The sequence below is a fragment of the Octopus bimaculoides genome, chromosome 5 (assembly GCF_001194135.2).
Source record: "Octopus bimaculoides isolate UCB-OBI-ISO-001 chromosome 5, ASM119413v2, whole genome shotgun sequence".
Lineage (NCBI taxonomy): Eukaryota > Metazoa > Mollusca > Cephalopoda > Octopoda > Octopodidae > Octopus > Octopus bimaculoides.
In genome coordinates this window covers 29,791,388-29,811,168 of record NC_068985.1, presented here as the reverse complement: position 1 = coordinate 29,811,168, position 19,781 = coordinate 29,791,388, and the positions used below count along the sequence as shown (strand labels likewise).

The 19,781-nt window shown below is 36.1% G+C and overlaps 1 protein-coding gene across 4 annotated transcripts in view; it reads left to right on the top strand.

The window, feature by feature from the left end:
• LOC106868717 (plexin-A1) overlaps positions 1–19,781 on the top strand; it is a 131,946-nt gene that overhangs the window by 84,974 nt on the left and 27,191 nt on the right. For 3 of the 4 annotated variants that reach the window (XM_052968251.1, XM_052968252.1, XM_014914106.2), the window contains exons 3-14: positions 3,371–3,553; positions 3,940–4,068; positions 5,466–5,566; positions 7,931–8,075; positions 9,283–9,451; positions 9,712–9,802; positions 11,550–11,661; positions 12,834–12,950; positions 14,384–14,488; positions 16,968–17,067; positions 18,083–18,249; positions 19,069–19,220. In XM_052968251.1, coding sequence (XP_052824211.1) covers positions 3,371–3,553; positions 3,940–4,068; positions 5,466–5,566; positions 7,931–8,075; positions 9,283–9,451; positions 9,712–9,802; positions 11,550–11,661; positions 12,834–12,950; positions 14,384–14,488; positions 16,968–17,067; positions 18,083–18,249; positions 19,069–19,220 — 1,571 coding nt within the window. The remainder of the gene's footprint in view (positions 1–3,370; positions 3,554–3,939; positions 4,069–5,465; positions 5,567–7,930; positions 8,076–9,282; positions 9,452–9,711; positions 9,803–11,549; positions 11,662–12,833; positions 12,951–14,383; positions 14,489–16,967; positions 17,068–18,082; positions 18,250–19,068; positions 19,221–19,781) is intronic. The other variant, XM_052968253.1, reaches the window with a different exon arrangement.

Here is a 19,781-nt window from a genome sequence, read left to right as displayed (position 1 = left end):
TTAATATTATTCTTAATATTATTATTATTATTATTATTATTATTATTATTATTATTATTAATATTATTATTATTATTATTAATATTAATATTATTATTATTATTATTATTATTATTAATATTATTATTATTATTATATGTTTGACTTTTGCTCTGTATTTGTACAAGTTGGCTCCAAGTCTCACCCAGAGACCTCAAGAGACAAGTTAGAAGTTGAAGTTCATGTTGGTGTTATGCCTAGGGTGTCATATGTTTGGTTTTGTACATAGTATTGTTCTAGAGAATGTTTAAGAAAGCATAAGACAATTATGAGTTTGTTTTAAAATTTGAGATTACATAGATAGTATTTTGCATAGGATATGGGCAGTTCCCATGAGCACTATCTTTTGAACTTCTGCCATTTTGGGGTTTCCTGGCATCTGAGCTAGGTAGTAACCAGCCCCTTTTGCTATCATTCCTTCAGCACCCATGACAACAGGTCTTGTTTTAGTCTTGAGGTTCCACATTTTGCCAATTTCTATTTCAAGATCTTTATACTTGCTCAGTTTGTGGTAGGTCTTGACAGATACGTTTATATCAAGGCAACATCAATTTGATGGAGGAAGTGAGCTAATATACATTTGGTCTCTATAAACAAATCATTTATGCAGATCATCTGACAAAAGATAAACGTTCTTATACCGTCTTTGATGGGAGAGTCCATCATCATCATCATCATTATTATTATTATTATTATTATTATTATTAAGACCACAAGCTGGCAGAACAGTTAGCATGCTGAACAAAATGCATTTCGTTCATCTTTACATTCTGACTTCAAATTCCACCGAGGTCAACTTTGCCTTTCGTCCTTTTGGGAGTCAATAAAATAAGTACCAGTCAAGTATTGGGGTCACTGTGATTGACTTACCCTCCCCTCAGAATAGCTGGTTTTGTGCCAAAATTAAAAAGACTTATTATTGCTAGCAGTACTTATGGAAATTCCACAACCAATTTTATGGTACAATATCAGCCATAAACATCTCACTTGGTAATAATACCCTGTCAATTACTTCGTCATCCTTTAATTAATTTCTAGGATAGCTTGTCTATTCTCTTCTAGCCTGTTTTCTTACTCTGGCTTGTACAAAATATTCTTGCTTTTCATTATCATTCATATTTTGCCTTTCTTAATTAATAGTTCTCATTCTTTCCCAGTTAGCTTCATATGACACCTTCTAACTCCATTTCTTTCAGTAATTTAATTCCTTTCATCCTTAGTTAATGCTTTTCATCATTCCTGGTTCCCCTCTCTTTATTCCTAATTCTTATTTCTTCTCTTTGCCCTTTCATCAATCTTTCCCTGTATCTTCCCTACTTTTCTCAATTCAATTTTTGCTGTTGTGTTCTATGATAGTTGTTCACCTAACACACCAAAGTCCATTTCAGTAAAAGAAAATATTCAAGAATTACTTGATATTATATGATTCGTCACACCCGTGTATAGGATATACTATTACACATCTTTTGCTAAGAAAGTTAGGAACACAGTTATTAATATATAAATTGTTGAGGGCAATGAGCAGGCAGAATCGTCAGCACACCAGGTTAAATGCTTAGAGGTATTTTATCCATCTTTACATTTTAAGTTCAAATTCCACCAAGTTCGACTCATCTTTCATCTTTTCAAGGTTGATTAAGTAAGAACCAGTTGAGCACCGAGGTCGATGTAATTGACTTAGCCCCAACCCCAAAATTGCTGGCCTTGTGCCAAAATTTAAAACCAATATATAGATAGTCGGAAAACTGCATCTAGGATATATGAGTACACACATTTTACAGGGAAATTTAGGAGTACAGTTATTAAATATAGAGATAGTTGGATGGGCAGACGGATGTTCAGTCTTTGTGACAAGGATTTGCTCTAAGACACATGCATTAAATTGTTAAGTAAATAGAGAGAGACTGAAACAAATGCTGCTGGCAAATACACTCATACTCTCACACACATACAAACACTAATAGTATATGTTCATATACACATACTTCCTGCTCTCACATACGCATACACAACTAACTGTTGTGTGTGTGCGCACATCAGTAGTGTTTGTATGAATGTCTATATGTATGCATATGCTAGTATGAATTTCTCTTGCACACACTTTTACCATTCTCTTTTTCCCAATGTGACAGATTTTTTAAAACCAATCTCTTGTTAGCCCTTTATTATAATAGTTTATTGGTGGTGGTGATAATGATAGTGATAGTAGCAGTTCAGCCTCTCTCAAATCATATAAAGCAACCACAGAAAGGCCTGTGAGTAGCCCCAAATCATTCCTGATTGAGCAGACACATGGTATGTAGGAAGGTAACCAAACAACTAGGCGTGATATTAACATAATTATTCAGCTCTTAAGGTAGATATACTAATGGACTCATATATAATGCGAGAAATTTTAATACAAAAATATTAGAGTCAGAACTGGGTGGCATTAAATTTGAGCAGGGTGGAAATAAGTGAATAAGATATAATACTGACTCTTAGGTACAAAAATTGATAGATGGGGGTAAAGTTTACATTATATTTGAGATCACAAGGTATTTTCAAGTAATAATGTTAACTTGCCTTCAACTAGTTATTGTGGTTTAACAGTTAGTGAGTCCCAATCTAGCAAATAGATCTACAATCAAAAGGGATTCTTTCAATGATCATCCCATCTTTTCATTCAGACATCATCTTGATAATAATCCTTTCTACTAAAAGCACAAGGCCTGAAATTTTGGGAGATGGAACTAGTTGATTACATTGACCCCAGTGCATAACTGTTACTTATCTCATCAACCCCAAAAGGGCGAAAAGCAAAGTCAACCCCAGTGGCATTTGAATTCAGAACATGAGGATGGACGAAATGCCACTAAGCATTTTGCCCAGTGTGCTAATGATTCTACCAGCTCACTACCTTACCATAATAATAATAATAATCCTCTCTACTGTAGACACAAGGCCTGAAATTTGAGGAGAGGGGTAGTCGATTACACTGAGCTCAGTACTCAACTGGTACTTATTTTGTCAACTCCGAAAGAATGAAAGGCAACATTGACCTCGGCAGAATTTGAACTCAAAACATGAAGTCAGGCCAATATCGCTAAGTATTTCACCCAGCATGCTAGCGATTCTGCCAGCTCGCAATAATGATAATGATAAACATAGAACTACATTATCTGTATCCTTCCTTTGTGTGTGTGTGTAACTTTCTCCAAAACACACACAAGCACATATATGTCAATATACCCACTCCAACGTATGAACACACACATTTCATTATACAAACATGCACACCTACATGTTCCCCATGAAGCTAACCTTTTAATTGTTACCATTTGTTTTCCAGACTGACCCGTTGCAGTTCTGTGGGACCAACTTCACACCTCATGCTTCTCTGGATGGCAGAAAACCCATCATGTCACGTCCTGTCCTTGAACATTCTGGGGCCTACTTCACTGCTATTGCTTCTCTGTTAGTGGGGCAACACACACTCATGTTTTTAGGGACCAACACTGGCTATATCTATAAGGTGAGTAATATGGTCATTTTGTGTGTGTGTGTGTGTGCATGTGTGTGTGTGTGAATGAGAGAGAGAATGTGTGTGCATGTGAATAAGAAAGAGAGAGAGTGAATGTGTGTGTGTGCAGTTTGGTGAAATTATCTGGAAGGGAAAGTAGCAGTGACAGCTAATCTCAAGATGTTGAATGAAGATGCTGTTGACAAGCTTTGGCTCTGTCTTTGGTCCTGCAGCAATTGACAAGACATTGTGCTGGAGAAGATCTGACCAACTGATGCAAGTATGGAATAATGTGTATAAAAAACAACGATGAATGAATGAATGTTGTTATATGCAATACATATGTATATACAAAATGAATGAATGGACGTAAATATATATCATATGCTCTTACACAGGTTATTGTGAAGGACAATAGCAGCTCTGAAATCATTGAGAAACTGTTGGTGGATCACCATCGAGAAATTCTCTCCAACTTGGTTTTCACAAAGGACAGACGACACCTGTACCTGATGACTCGAGACAAGGTGAGACCCATGATGTCATTGTTGTTTGTTTCAGTTCTTTGTTTGTCTCGTTAACATTAATTAATTAACATAACCTCTAACTATCTATTTCTCTATTGTGCTCTCTCTCTCTCTCTCTCTCTCTCTTCCCCACACCCATTTCTACTTTCTCATTCACCCCCACCCCACTCCAACCATGTTTTCCCTCTTTCACTTCCATCTCTTTATATCATTTTCTCTCTCTCTCTCTTTCTCTCTCTCTCATCCTCTGTTTCTTTTACAGTGTATTTGTGTATATGTGTGTATATCTGAAAATGGGTTATTAAGTGTATGCATGTGAGAATATGATTTCCGTTAAAGGTAAACCATTCATGTCTCTGTGCAGCTGGCTCTTCTGTTAATGTAGGAATACAGGTGTGAATACATAATTGTAGTTACACAAGTTCGGGTTAGATATCTGTATCACACCATTGTGAGGACACAGACATGGGTACACAAGTGTGGGTATATATTTGGAATATACAGATATGGGTATGCATATGTCATTACATACAAGTAAGAATGTATAGGTGTGGTTTTACAAATGTATGTATACAGCAGTATACATACAGTATACATGGATGTATACAGTATGTATACATGGATTCTTTCCATCTTCTTACTCTATTAGAGTATTTGAGTAAAATTATATTAACGTGTCCAACTGATTAAAAATTCTATTTATTTATTTTTGCATTTAAATTGATGTAATGATTGCATTGTTCAATTAAACGAAGCCGCTTGAGACACTCGTACTGCATCACCTCTTGATATCCTGTTGTTTATTTTGATATATATATATAATTTATAATATACTTATTTCATATATATTTATATATAATTAATATAAACAGCAGTTTGTAAGGTTTCACCAAAAAGGAGAATTATAATTGTCACTATTTAGTATAAATATAACAGTTTGATTTGGTATATTATTTGTTTGATTACTATAGTTTGATTTGATATATTATTCAAAACAGTTTGCAAGCCCCTAACAGACCTTGTCTCCACTGACCTGAGGAAACAGGCTCTGTTGGGGGCCTGCAAAACTTGAAGTAGCATGGAATCTGAATCACTGTTTTGAATAATACATGTAAGTCCTAATAAATGTATTGAGTGCCCTTTTCTTTCATTTGTCCTCTCATATATATGTGTGTGTGTATATATATATATATATATATATATATATATATATACGATAGGCTTCTATCAAAATCTTTCTTTTTTGCCTCCACCTTACAAATCTCAGAGGATCTCCATAAAAGGTCTTAGATAGAGCCCTTCAAACTGGCAAAGCCATGTAATTTTTATTTTGAACTACTCTATTGTCTTTGTGTTTCCGTGTAACTGATCAATATTGTTCTGTTCTTTACTTGCAGGTAGCCATGATAGATTTCCTTGACTGTAGCTCTAAGACTACTTGTGATGCCTGTATCAAAGAAGGAAACCCAGCATGTGGCTGGTGTGTTATGGAAGGCCAGTAAGTAAACAATTTCTTTAGTAAATGTCTTATGTGACCTTACCTTTCAGGTAAGGTGAAAGATCAGCTAACAGGCACTTTACAAATACATTGTGTAAGCAGAATAGTAAAAATATGCAACACTTTCTTAAAGTTCAATATAAGACAAGAGTTGTTGCTATCCAAATTCTAGGGATGAACATTTTATTTCTTTGTTAGAAACCAGCTGCTTCCTCTGAGGAAAAATTCTAATAAATAAATATCAAGAAGTAAAACATGCATACAAAACACCCACAAATGTACATAGGTAAACACACACACACATATGTACAATGTGCAAAACATTATTCCTCTTTGCCATTGTGGAATCCAGAAGGGATTCCACTTGGATTCCACAATGTACATATATGTTTATGATCATCCTTTTCTTTCACCACCGTCACTGTCATCACCAGCGTAATTCTCATCATCTCACTAATTATTATCAATTTAGCTCTTAGCTCATATACTGCTAAATCTAGGTCTTTTTTTTTTTATATGCTTAGCTCCAGTTTTAATAATCTGGCTCTTGGCATTTTTCTTTTATTCTTCTAAAATATAATTAAATACATTTATAACAAGGTTTTGAAAATAATTAGTTTCTGTGTAAGTGTGGCCTAATCAGCACCTGGCTGGCAGTCCAGTTAGCATGCTAATTTCTCTCTTTAATGTAACATTTTCAGTTTATAAAACTAATACAGGTGTAGAAGAATTTTTTTCTGAAGTGCAATTAAGGCAGCAGCCCTCTAACTGACAAATACCTGCCTTACTCTAGATTTACTGAAATCTGTTGCCCCACTTCCCACTCTTTATTAACGAGAAGCCAAAATAGAGTTTATTTACTTAATCTGTATGGAGCATAGACCATTGATGACTATGCTCTACTTTCCTCAACTCTGGGCTATCTCTTCTGCTTCTTTCCAATTAGGTGCCAGCTTTTTCAGCTCTACCTCAGTAGCCTGCCTCCAGCTATTTTAGGACATCTTCTTTTCTGCCTCATTGGCTTCCAGGTCAGGGCCTGACATGTATTGCTGGATGTTGATTTCATTTTGGATTTTGCTGCATTGCATTATATGCTTTCCCGAGGGAAGGCCTTCCTCTTCTAGGTTTTGTTGGTTTTGAATTGTCATCAATACATCTGTAACTTGACTTTTATTTATGCAGGGTTTTTGGCTTTATGCAAACCCATTCTTACTTCTGGGAAGAGCTGGTCCATATTAGTCTAGCCTCTAATCTTTGACCTGTCCAGCTTGGGAGCCCCTACTAAAAACTTGTGCTCTACTGGCATAGCTCTAAGAGTCACTGAGGTACACAGGCCATCATTGTCTTAACAAGGACTGGACCTATGTTAGAAAGTTGAGTTTGCATCCATATAATTCTTCTTGTTTCCCTGTAATGTTAGACAAGTTCAAAGTTTTGAAACCAGTTGTCTTAATTTTATTATAGATGGCAATTATCCACCTTTCCAATTCTCACTGCACCTCCAAAAGAACGTTGAATTAAGAGACCATTTTTTACATATTTGCTATCTAATATCATTACTAGAATGGTCCATTCCTTGTTTTGTTAAAATCTCACATACCAATAATGAAAGAATAATGGTTTCATATTTTGGTACAAGACCAGCAGTTTTAGGGGGACAGAGTAAAGCAATTTTTTGACTGGAATTTTATTTTATGGACCCCAAAGGATGAAAGACAAAGTTGACCTCAATGAAATTTGTGCACAGAACATAAAAAGATGGAAGAGATGTTGCTATGCATTTTGTTCAACACTCTAATGATTCTGCTAGTTCGCTGCCTTCTATAATGTAAGAATAATGCTGTTTTAAAATGAATATATACACATTTGGAAAATATTCATAAAGTTATTTGTATTTTAATGTTATACATATTTAGTTAATGTTAAGAACATAGTTTTATATTTCTTTTGTTAGCCTCAACCTTGCATATTTAGCACTTTTTTAGCTTCTATTCTTGAATACTTCTGCTCCTTTTAGAACATTATCATTTGGCAGCACCGCTCGCTATTGTTATCATCTTTATAATGATAGCAAACTTCTGCATTCTTGTGCCTCACCATCTTAAAAGAGGAAGGACACATTCAATAATATAGTCCTGGTCACATCTAAAAGATGTGATGGTCCTGAGTGGAATGCTTTTGATCATAGAATTGCTCAATTAGGATTATCTTGGGTTAGGAGCAATATTATCATTATTATTATCATCATTGACTTTTTTGCCTGTTTGTTTTTTGTTTAGCATTATTTAATTTCTTTATCATTTTATATTTTTGGTAATTTTGTTCCACTTCCTCAATAAACACATTTCTGTCTGTCTGTTCCAGATGTTCCAACCTTGCTGAATGTACTGCATCCAAAGTTCAGCCACATTGGGTGTCAGCTTCCAGTGGTTCCTGTCTTCAGATCATGGAAGTTCTACCAGAAGAACTAAGCCTTCAGAATATCACATCCAATGCTGGAGTTGATCAGGTAGGTTTGAAAATAATTTTTACATATTTCCCTACAAATTCATCAGTAGTAATCAGTCACACACACACACACACACACACACACACACACACACACACACACACACACACACACACACACACACACACACACACACAAACATATGCACAAACCCTCACACAAACACATGCACACTCTCCTCATACGCACACATACACACTCTCCTCATACACACACATACACACAACCCCGTCCCTCCAACACATTTATTTATATATATATATATATATATATATGCTTCCTCTTAGTTTTTGTTAACTGAATTTTCTTATTAATGTTTCATTCCTCAAATTCTGAGAAACTCAGAACTACCATTCAAGTATTTGGATGAATATTATCAACAGTTCAGTCTTGTGTAGCAGCAGCGGCAGTAGTAATAGTAGTAGCAGTAGCAGTAGCAGTAGCAGTAGTAGTAGTAGTTTCTAATTTTGACACTAGGCCAGCAGTTTTGAGGTGGGTGGAGTCAAAATCAAAGACATGAAATCCAAAGTCTTGAAATTTAAAGTTTTAGCTTTAAATGTATTCTGACACTACTTTCAGTTTTTTCCCTTCTTGCAATGAAGAGTTTACATTCAATTTTACACACACAAGTGCACGCACAAAAGAAAAATATCTCCTGCAAGTTATGACATTCTAGGTACAGAGAGTTTCCTTATCAAAGTGCAGCTGAGGTAGGTTGTCCATATGGCATGCATGGAAGATATTAGCTTACCTAAATCCCTCTTCTATAGACATCTTAGCTCTGGTGCCAGGCACCAAGGCCACTCACTTCTCTAAGGACTTGCTTGAAAATCTACAAGAGAAATCTGAAGACATGGGAATCGGAAACACTGAATATAATCTGGTGGAGAAGCTCTTGCTACCAAGTCATCAACTTTGAGGCAGCCAGGATCAACACTTTGAAGTAGAAAAAAGTCCAGCATAGAGCTGGATCCAATTTACACCCAGATAATGGAGACCACTACTGCAACATTTACAACTGGATCTACAAATCCCAGATATGCCTGAATTCCCACAAGAGACAACATGACAAAATATTGAACTAAGAACACTTTACTGCTGTGGTCTGCTGAACCCTCGCTCATCAAGATGGTTAAAGAGTCCAGGATGTGTATATATATCATATAAGCATGTTATTTTAATTTATTTACCTTCTTTTTTTTTACAGGTGCGTTTTAAAGTTGACCAAATGAAGGCACCACCATCATCTGATAACATCGGTTGTTTGTTCTTGTCTGGCCATTCCAAAGAACAGACTGAAGCTTTGATCCAAAAGAATGTTGTGATCTGTCCCCTTCCCCATCACAGAAACCTACCAAGAATTCCTAAGGGTGAGGGTGAGTTTAGGCACATATCACTAACAAGCAGTAACAGGATTACTAACTACAATCTTTTTCCTATTTTGTGTCAATGCTTACATACTCATTCTCTCAACATCCACCCCAGTAATACCATACTTATATACTAACTTAATTAATACCATACTTAATACTAATTTATTATCCTATTCTATCTTCATTTCTCCATCCCATTCAAATTGCTTATTTTATTTTATTTTATTTTATTTATGATTTTATTCCTCGTCTAATATTTACAGATAATGCTGAGGTTAATCTTGAGTTTCAAGTTGACGGCAAGTCAATAGTGAAGAGAAGTGTCAAGGTTTTTGACTGTCGTGTTCATAAAAGGTGCGTTAATACAATTTGAAATGACAATACTACAAATTTTATCAGTGTTCTTCTTAACTTTCTATATTTTTATTTGCTATAATGACTTACACTTTGTTTTTGAAATTATTATTATGCTGTGTCTATACCAAATCATCCAAACAACAAGGGGTTTGAAAGTCAAGGATTGTTGTTCATAAGACAAGAAAATATACTGAAATATTGAAAATAGTATTAGCATAATTTGCAGAAAATTTATGACATGTATGGATGGTACTGATAACACTTGTTCTGTGACTCCTCTTCTTTGCAAAGTCCTCTTCACATTCCTACATAAAAATGAATGAACCAAAATTTAATCTGTTAGTGGAAGGTAGGGGGGGGGAGTCATAACTTAGTCAAAAGAGGTGGTAAAGTGAACAATATCTCCAGGTGAGACTTGAGATAGGTAGCAGTCAAGAGTCTGGTGCTTGTATAGCTTGCATCAGAAGTCACATATTTTCCATCCAAATGATTTTGAAGACTGCGGAATAAATGATAATCAGATGGGGCAATGTCTGGTGAATTTGGTGGGTGGGGCATTGTTTCCCATTCAAACTGCCCCAGCCTTTAGAATGTCATCCTCGATGTATGTGGCCTAGCATTATCCTGATGAAAAAATGCCTTTTCTCTTGAAACCAAAGATGGTCGTTTTTCTTCTAGTACTGACTTAAATCACTCAAGCTGCTCGCAGTAGATCTCCTTAACATTTGGATTGGGTTTAAAAGTTCAAAGTGGACTCAACCTTTCGTATCCCACCAACCAGATAACAACACCTTACGTGGGTGAAGACCTTCTTTAACTTGGGGTGTTGGTGTTTCTCCTTTCACTACCCACTGTCTTCGGCACTTGACGTTTTTATAGAGAACCCTTTTCTCATCACCAGTCAATATTCTGTCCAAAAAAGGTTCATTTGTGAGATGTGATAGCGAAGAAGAGCACACATTCACTCTCTGCATGCAATTAGACTTGGAAAGTTTGTGAGGAACCCACTAACCCAATTTGCTGACTTTCCCAATGGCATGCAGATGTCAATGAATGGTTGAATGACCAAATTCAAGCTTCTCTGCTAGTTCCTCAACAGTTACAATGGGATTTTGTTCCACCAGGGTTTACAAGACGTTCTCGTCAAGCTCTACAGATCTTCCAGGACAAGGCTCATCTTCTAGGCTGCAATTTCCAGCTCAGAATTTCTGGAACCACTGTTGACATTGGCTTACACTTATTGTCCAATCACCATCATCATCATCATTGTTTAATGTCCATCTTCCATGCATGCATGGGTAGGACAGTTAACAGAAGAGGTTCCACAAAATTCACAGGCCTCTTTTTTTTACTAAGGAAAACTAAGATGTGAGATGAAGTGATGAGAAAGGATTTTCAGACACTGGGCCTCAGCGAGGAGATGACAAGGGACCAGGATTTGTGGTGATTTGCAAATCACATGTGATACACGGGACATATTTCTCTGCCATCGATGCATCATATATGGTATACATTTCCTATATTTTCAATCACCAGAGTAACTTGGGACTTATGAAAGGAAAGCTTTTCATTATACTCAAACATGAAACAAAGGTTAACTAAGAGCCTGAAAAATGAACATAGATGTTTAGGATAAACTTACGAAAATAACTTTGACAGGCAAAGGGTTAAACAAGGTTAAAAATGGCTTCCTATGCAAAATTATTTGTTATTTATTTATGTTGTTTCACTAATATTTTTGCAGCTGCACAGAGTGCACAGGCAGCACATTCTCCTGTCAGTGGTGTCCATTCAGTGGAACATGCATTGATTCTTCCAGCAGTTCTTGTTCTGACACCAACAACATACAGTCTGGAGTAAGTACCCCCTTTTGTTCATAGCTGATTCATTGAGAAAAAGAGATATGGCTTAGAACTATCATCTCATAGGCACTGGGTTCAAACCCACTACATGAGGTTTTGTTGTGTATTTCAGTGTTACATTTAATTCTTCATATATCTCAGATCTCATGACTATCAGCAATGTAAAATATAAATGTTCATTTAACACAAGATTATATCACATGAGTGAGGATGCATGGCCTAGTGGTTAGGTTGTATTCATGATTGTGAACTCATGGATTCAATTCCTGGACTGGGTGGTGTGTTGAATTCTTACAAAATAATTGTTAGTCTGTTGGGGTTATCAAGGATGGTTGCCTGGTTGAGAAGTTCACTTCAGTGGTTCCAGGTTTGATTGCAAGCAGGCTCTTGGCCAAGTGTCTTCTATTACAGTCTTGAGTTGACTACCAATGCTTGTTTGTGTAATTTGGTAGACAAAAATTGTACAGAAGCCCAATTTATCTACTGGTTTAGCAAGGGAACTTCTATGTAGTCACACAACCTGCAGAATAGTGCAACTTAATCTCATTGAATCAGTAATTAACCAGCTTCAAAATAGTGACTGTATAAACCAACAAAGAGATATTTTTATTCAGCCATTCAATCTGTTTAATCCTTTAGTTACCATATTCCTGTTGAAATATGCTGCTTTATTTCAATTTATTCAATTAATTTTGAAAATAATAATGCATTTATAAAAATAACTTTGTCATTAAGCTGGTGTTTGAGAAATAAATTAACATGAAATGTTGTTGATTGGTTTTAATTTAGATCAATTTAAAATGGTGAATGTAGCAGCCAAATCTCTTTCAACTAGCGCATCACCAACTTTATAATGATGGGCAGATGAACCAGCAAAATAGCTTTCACAAGCATGGCTTGACTTACTAAATATATACTAAATACAAGCTTTTCTTAGTCTATTTGAAATGGGAATTACACAAGCCAGTGAAAGATCTTCAGCATGATCATTTAATCGTAGAAAAAAAAAATGTAAAATAATGCTGATGTACAGTTTATTAAATAAGTTAAAGTGTATACGTGGTACTTATTTTTTCAACCTTAAGTGGATGAAATAAGAGCAATAATAATGATGATGATGATAATAATAATAATAGTAATGATTTCGTTATCTCTGCTTATTTTAGCGCCAAGTTGATATCATTGATCCCAATAAGTGTCCACGCCTTGTCAACCCAGTTGCTGATATTGTGGTACATTCTGGAACAAAGAAAGAAGTCAGAGTCAAAGTAGAGAATCTTTTGGTAAGTCAATATAATCTCTTGTATCAGTATCCTGTAAGGTAGCTGCAACCTTCATACATCAACATTTCATCATCATCAATATTTAACATCCGTTTTCCATGCTGACATGGGTTGGATAGCTTGACAAGAACTGGCAAGGTCAGGGGCCATACCACAAATAGAATTAATTTTAGATCAATTTGATTTCGAATCGGATTGATTTTATTATTGTTATCTATTTGAAAATATAGCCACGAAACGCGCATAGTCGGTTTAATATTATTTATTGTTTATGTACTTTATTGATTTTTAGAATAAGGTTTTTATAGTATATTTATTTTTCTTGATGGTATGAATTAAGTTTTTCATTATTGAATTGTTTAATAGAGGTTTTTTTGTAAATTATATATATATATATATTATATATTGTAAAATTTGATTTAGAATTGCTAAATTGAATTTTTCCCTGTAGGTTTTGGATTATATTCCCTGAAAACTTCTTGAAAACTTTGCATAGGCCTCTGAGCAGGTATTGCCGAGCTTTTGGCAAAATTTGATGCAGATTTTCTGCTCATCTTCCTCTGTCATGGTCAATGCAACAAACACATGTTATACATGTTACTTCCAAGCACTTCTGTAAACAGCGGAAGTAAGCTAGAACACTAAAACTTAGTGCACATGCACCGCAGAGTTCAAGGTCAGTGTGTGCCAAGCGGCTTTACTCTGTGTGCTTTAGCTTCATTACTATGGCAACAGTCCGGATACTTATTGATCAGACCATGTATAAATTACTAATTCTAATTGTTAAAATAAAAGGGGAAAATTAATTGAATTAAACTAAATTAATCTTCAGTGATAGCAGTTTTGAAAGTTCATGTGTTTTTTCGTACAGAATTTTCATAGTAGTCATTGCTGGTCTCCATCTGATAACTGTTGCCACTACTATGACTATGACAGCTACCAGGAGGAGACCAACGACTACTAACATGAAAATTTTATATAAATGACTTGGGAAAACTGCTTTCGTAAAAAATTGATTTTAATTCAATTAATTTTCCCCTTTTTATTGATATGAGTTATATTGTTTTAACAATTGAAACCAGAAGCATCTTTTGATAAATCTGTAAGCAATATGTTTTGAATATAAACGACCTTGTGTGGAGTTTCATAACTTTTATAGATAGATAGATAGACAGATAGGCAGGCAGACAGACAGACACATGCATGCACACACTCATCGTCATCGTCATCATCATCACCACCATCACCATTTTCTGTGCTGGCATGGATGAGATGGTTTGACAGGAGCTGGCAAGCTAGAGGACTGCACCAAGCTCTGCTGTTTAATTTGTCATGATTTCTATGCCTTGATGTCACAACTACTGTCAACACACACACACACTCATCTATATCTTCTTTGGTTTAATCAACTGCTCCTTGTCTAACATTTTCAGCCTGAACAGAAGAAGAATTTGAAGTGCCATTTTGAATATTTGGGTCAGAAGAAAACAGTACGTGCTGATGTCTCTGAGCCAGACCTTGTCTGTCAGAAAACAGAGGTTAGTTTGGAGTGACATTATCATCATCATCATCATTATCATTGCTTTATATTCTTTTCCATGATGGTTTGGATTGGTCAAGTTGTTGTAGTCTAAATCAGATCTTATTTAGAGTTACTGCTCTTCCAAATGCATCCAGAGCCACATCTTGCTTATATGTTTCATTTTGGGCATGGTTTTTGTGGCTTATCAGTCTTCCTGATGCCAGCCTGTCTTCAGAATTGTATTGGGGGCATTTTATTGTGGCACCAGCTCTTGAGAGATTCTCTTCTTACCAGTAATACTAAAGAATCCTCCTTTCCACTTTCTAACTCTCTTCATTACTCTCTTACCTCTCACTATGTTACACCTCACTTTTTTGTCATTTTGTCACCACTCATTCAAGGTAACATAACCAAGAGAGAACCACAGTGAGAGGGAGCTAGAAAAGGGAGTACCATTGATGATGAAACTTCTATACCAGTAACTGGATATGACACTGCCTTTTACTCCTTGTTTGACTTTCCAAGATGCCAGTATGTGATCTCCCTTGCCAGATACTTTGAGTGTCTCAGTAACTATCTTTGAGGGTCTAACTGTCAACTTCAGCAGTTGGTCCCTTTGTTGTGTCCATTTGCAGTTGAACCCCTCTCTTCCTAATGTCTTCTCCTTATTTAACAACTTGCTGTAGTAAATTTTCCTATACTTTTATTTTACCTCTTTTAGTGTCACCACACTATAGTGTATCTTCAATAAGTCTCAATTCCCTCTTGTACACTCTCTTGCTATCTGGAATACACCTCTGATTCTCACATGGCAAAACGTGTGCAAATTCCTTGTTTTCCCCTTGCCAAGTATACCTGATATACCTCTTCTCTTTGACATTATTCTTTACCCCCTTCTATCAATGTTTCCAGGCTTGTCTTACATCAGCCACATATCTGATCTGTTATTCAGAAGCAGGTTTTCTCATAGAAATTTTCAGTTGTCCTCCTCACTCCAGACTACTTCTCTTCCATAGAAGTACTGCACTAGTACATTCTTTAAACCTGCAGCTGGCTGGCACTGGAGTGGGGGTCTTTCAGCTTTCATATCTTCATTCTCCAGATTATCTTGCTTCACTTGATCCATCTAGCTTTTACTCAGAAATTACTAACTATATATCTATGTCGTGTGGTACATTCTTCTCTATGGAAAGGCTTAGTATTCACAACCATCTTTCTGTCTTGTTTCATGCTGAGTATGAAATTTGTTGGACTTGTGTGTTTGCCAAAGTGTTAAGTGATCGACTGGCTGGCAGATTTCCTGAAGTTAATGTAGCAAATGGTAAGATCATTTGCACCACGGAACTCCAAGAACCTTGATTTCTCTTCATTCCTTGATTTATAAAAATAGCTTCCATGTACACTAAAGAAGCCATCATATCCATTAAAAACAGCAGCCTTAATAAGGAAGTCACTGTTATTTGTTATTGAAGTAGTCTGCAGGAGGTACTCAGAAAGCATTTCTTCTGTTCACCTGCCAGTTTTGATATGTATGCAGAGATTAATGTTGTATTGTCCATGATTAATTTGAGCTTCATTATTCTATCACACACTTCAGCTTTCTCAATTAACTTATCCACTCATTTTCCTGCCAACAATATTCCTACTCCATTTACTCACCCTGCTGTGATGCACTCAGAATTCAAATTACATGTTCTTTGCCCATATGGAGTCTAGTTGGAGTTTCCCCTAATTTTACCATTTGTACACAACACACATTTAATTGCCTCTTCCCCAGTATATCTACAGTCACTTTAAACTTAGTTTTTATTTTGCTGACTTTGATAGTGACGGTGTTAAATTTTTAAACTTAGCAGGAAGAGGTGGTTTCTAGTGGTGGATAGGAAACTTGATGTTATTCTCCTGACAGGAAGAATTGAGCTTTCAGTGTGGATGAGTAGATTGGTATCTGTTTTCTACATCTAAAAGGAAAAGAGTTAGTGAGAATATTTGGTAAAGGTCCAGATTGTTCTTATATCTAACCAATTCCGCCTTTTCTTTAATTTTTTTAGAGTTTGCATGTTGGACAAAAAGCTTAGCAGCACTTTTTCTCACTCTTTACATTTTGAGTTTAGATCCTGCCAGGATTAGCTTTACCTTCCATTCTTTTGAGATAGGTAAAGGGTTTATGAGTGAGTGCAGCTCCTTTGAAATAAATATTTTATATGTCTACACTCATGTTTGGTTTCCAGATATTAACACTAAAGACCTCCAAAGTTAATTGCAGCCCCATTTCTATAAACCCTTTCTGATTTGTAAAAAGATTAGCTTATTATCCCAAATGTATAATGGGATGAGTTGATATGATACCAGCCAGACAACAGAAGGAATCATTTGTTTGTAACTTGTCACTGTGATATATTAGGAGTAGGTGTTCCCCTGTGGAAATATAAATATTTAACAATTTATCTCTCTTTGTTTTAGTGGTTATTCTTGTTGATCTTTTTCTTCTGCAGTTTGCTTATACTGACCAAGAAATTCCATATGTGCCAGTGTCTTTCCGTGTAGTATGGGGTAATCAAAGCCTTCAACTGGACAACCCAGATAACATCCAAGGTAATTTACATTTTTCTCCCTTCCTTTCTCCTCCCCGTCTCTCATACTATAATAGTAGAATGACCAAGTGACATTCAAGAAGCCAATGATCTCTGATTTGCTATACTGATGGCTCAAGTCACAAATTTGATATGCCTTTTCGTTTTCTATGTCTAACTGGAATCTTTAATGTTGATGCTGTAAATACTTCTGAAAGAGAATCGAGAAACTTAAAATTTGATACATATCATGTAACATTACATATGATGTCTTCCGTTTATGAGTGGGTGCTGAAAAGTTCCTGGTGTTAAGGGTATCGCAAAAGGCCTGGTTGGAGTCCTAACCTTCCGAGTTCTTTTGCAGGGTTTAGAAAAACTGAAGAACCACTGCACTAAGTGTGTGAAGGAGAATATGTTAAATAAAATCATAATTATCTGATCCTCCTGTATTTTCTTTTACCCAAAACTTTTCAGTACCCCCGCCTATAGCGCACTAAATTTTGTTCACAAATGCCTGGTACCTTGGGCTTGAAAGGCAACAGTTATTGTGATTCTCTGATACCAAAATAATAGTTGTTTACAAATTATACATTGAATTCCCTTGGGTAAAATTAACATTTTTATATAGAAACTGTAAACATTTACTTTATATTCAATAATGAATATTTATGGCTTTAGAAAGAAGCGAGCTGGTACAATCATTAGCAGCATTTCATTTATCTTTATGTTCTGAGTTCAAATTCTGCCTCAGTCAACTTTGCCTTTCATCATTTCAGAGTTGGTAAAATAAGGATGGGTAGGCCTCTTTGGTGTAACCAGTTGGTAATAAATAGAAGGTTCAAGTTATGTGGGTGACACTGTTCTCTTTTTCCAGTCTTAAACAGTCTTAGTAAAATGTTTTATTGTTGATGTTTGTGTGTGTCTTTATCTCTCTTTCTTTCTCACTCTGTTACCACACACACACACATCACTTTACTTTACCTTTCATGCTATCTCTCTCTCTCTCTCTCTGAATCTCATTCTCTTGCTCTGTTTAGTCCGTGCCTACAAATGCCGACTAATGGTGACAAACTGTGGTAAATGCCTCAGCATGGACAAAGAATATGACTGTGTCTGGTGCTCGAACAAATGTATGCTAGCAAGTAAATGTTCTGGAACAGTCCTGAAGAGATCTGACACGTGCCCCGATCCAAGGATCCTCCGGGTAAGAAGCTACCCTTTTAATTGATTTTCACCTTTTTCTCTAGTCTGGTGTAGATGTTGATGATGTATAACACCAGATTTCTTGGTTGGAAATTTGGTATTGTCAGTGCTGCTCCTGCTTTCTGTGTGTATGTGTGCATGCATGTGAGTGAGTGTGTGCTGTTGCTTTGCTGAAAGAGTTGATATGATGCATGTTTAAACTATATACATGCTAAAACCTTGTGAATGGATTTGGTAGCTGGGAACTGAAAGAAGCCTATTTGTGTGTGTGTGTGTGTTACTGTCTCCTTGCTTTGACATTGTGTGATAGTTGTTTTTCAAATAATGGAGGAGCTATCATATGACCTCAGGAGAGGAGTTGGAGAAAACTGGTCAGCATATGACAGGATATGTACAGCATCAACAAGGAATGGTATATGGAAATGTTTGCCTATTATTTAAGACTGAGAATGAGGTAAGAAGGCTGCTTGCAGGATGGTTCCATAATACTGAGCAGGAAAAATACAAATGCCATTGCTAATGTGAACTCTTGGCTCATAGTTACTTTTCTGTGCTGTGGAAGCAGGTGATAATTGCAGAAAAGGCCTTGAGGAATATGTGTCAGGTCGAGTGGGGATCTACATTCTGAGTTCAATTCCAGCCAGTGTCAACTTCGTTTCTCAGTATTCTTTGATTAGTAAAACTAAATGTGCTAGTAAATATACTGGAGTCAGTATAACAAATAGCAACTCCTCCCCAAAATTTTGTGGCTTTGATGCCAATGTTTGTAATCATTATTTTTTACTCTGTTTCTTTGGGTTTTTTTTTATTCTTGTTACAGTTCAGCCCAATATCAGGACCCATTGGAGGTAAGACAAATGTCACCATCACAGGCATCAATTTAGGAAAGCACATTGACGACCTTAGAGATGGCGTGAAGGTTGCCGGGATGAAGTGTAAGGTGCTATCCCATGACTATCAACAATCTTCAGAGTAAGCCACTTCAATTACCTATTACTTGTTTTAGCTGGAAATCAGATCAGTCCACAATGAGCAGAACTTTGAGAAAAGACATTCTGCCCATGACCATCCTCTGGGTACAGGATACACCACATAACATTATCCATTGTGTACAATAGGAGTTGCCTTAAGATAGATTTGGCTTTTTTTTTAACAGGTCAAAAGGCTATATAGCAACTACTTCATTCACATGACAACCTTTTAATCTGTTTTTATGTGATGCTTCATATATATATATACATACATGATGAATCTGTTTTTATGTGATGCTTCATATATATATATATATATATATCATCATCATCATCATCATCATCGTTTAACGTCCGCTTTCCATGCTAGCATGGGTTGGACGATTTGACTGAGGACTGATGAAACCGGATGGCAACACCAGGCTCCAGTCTGATTTGGCAGAGTTTCTACAGCTGGATGCCCTTCCTAACGCCAACCACTCAGAGAGTGTAGTGGGTGCTTTTACGTGTCACCCGCACGAAAACGGCCACGCTCGAAATGGTGTCTTTTATGTGCCACCCG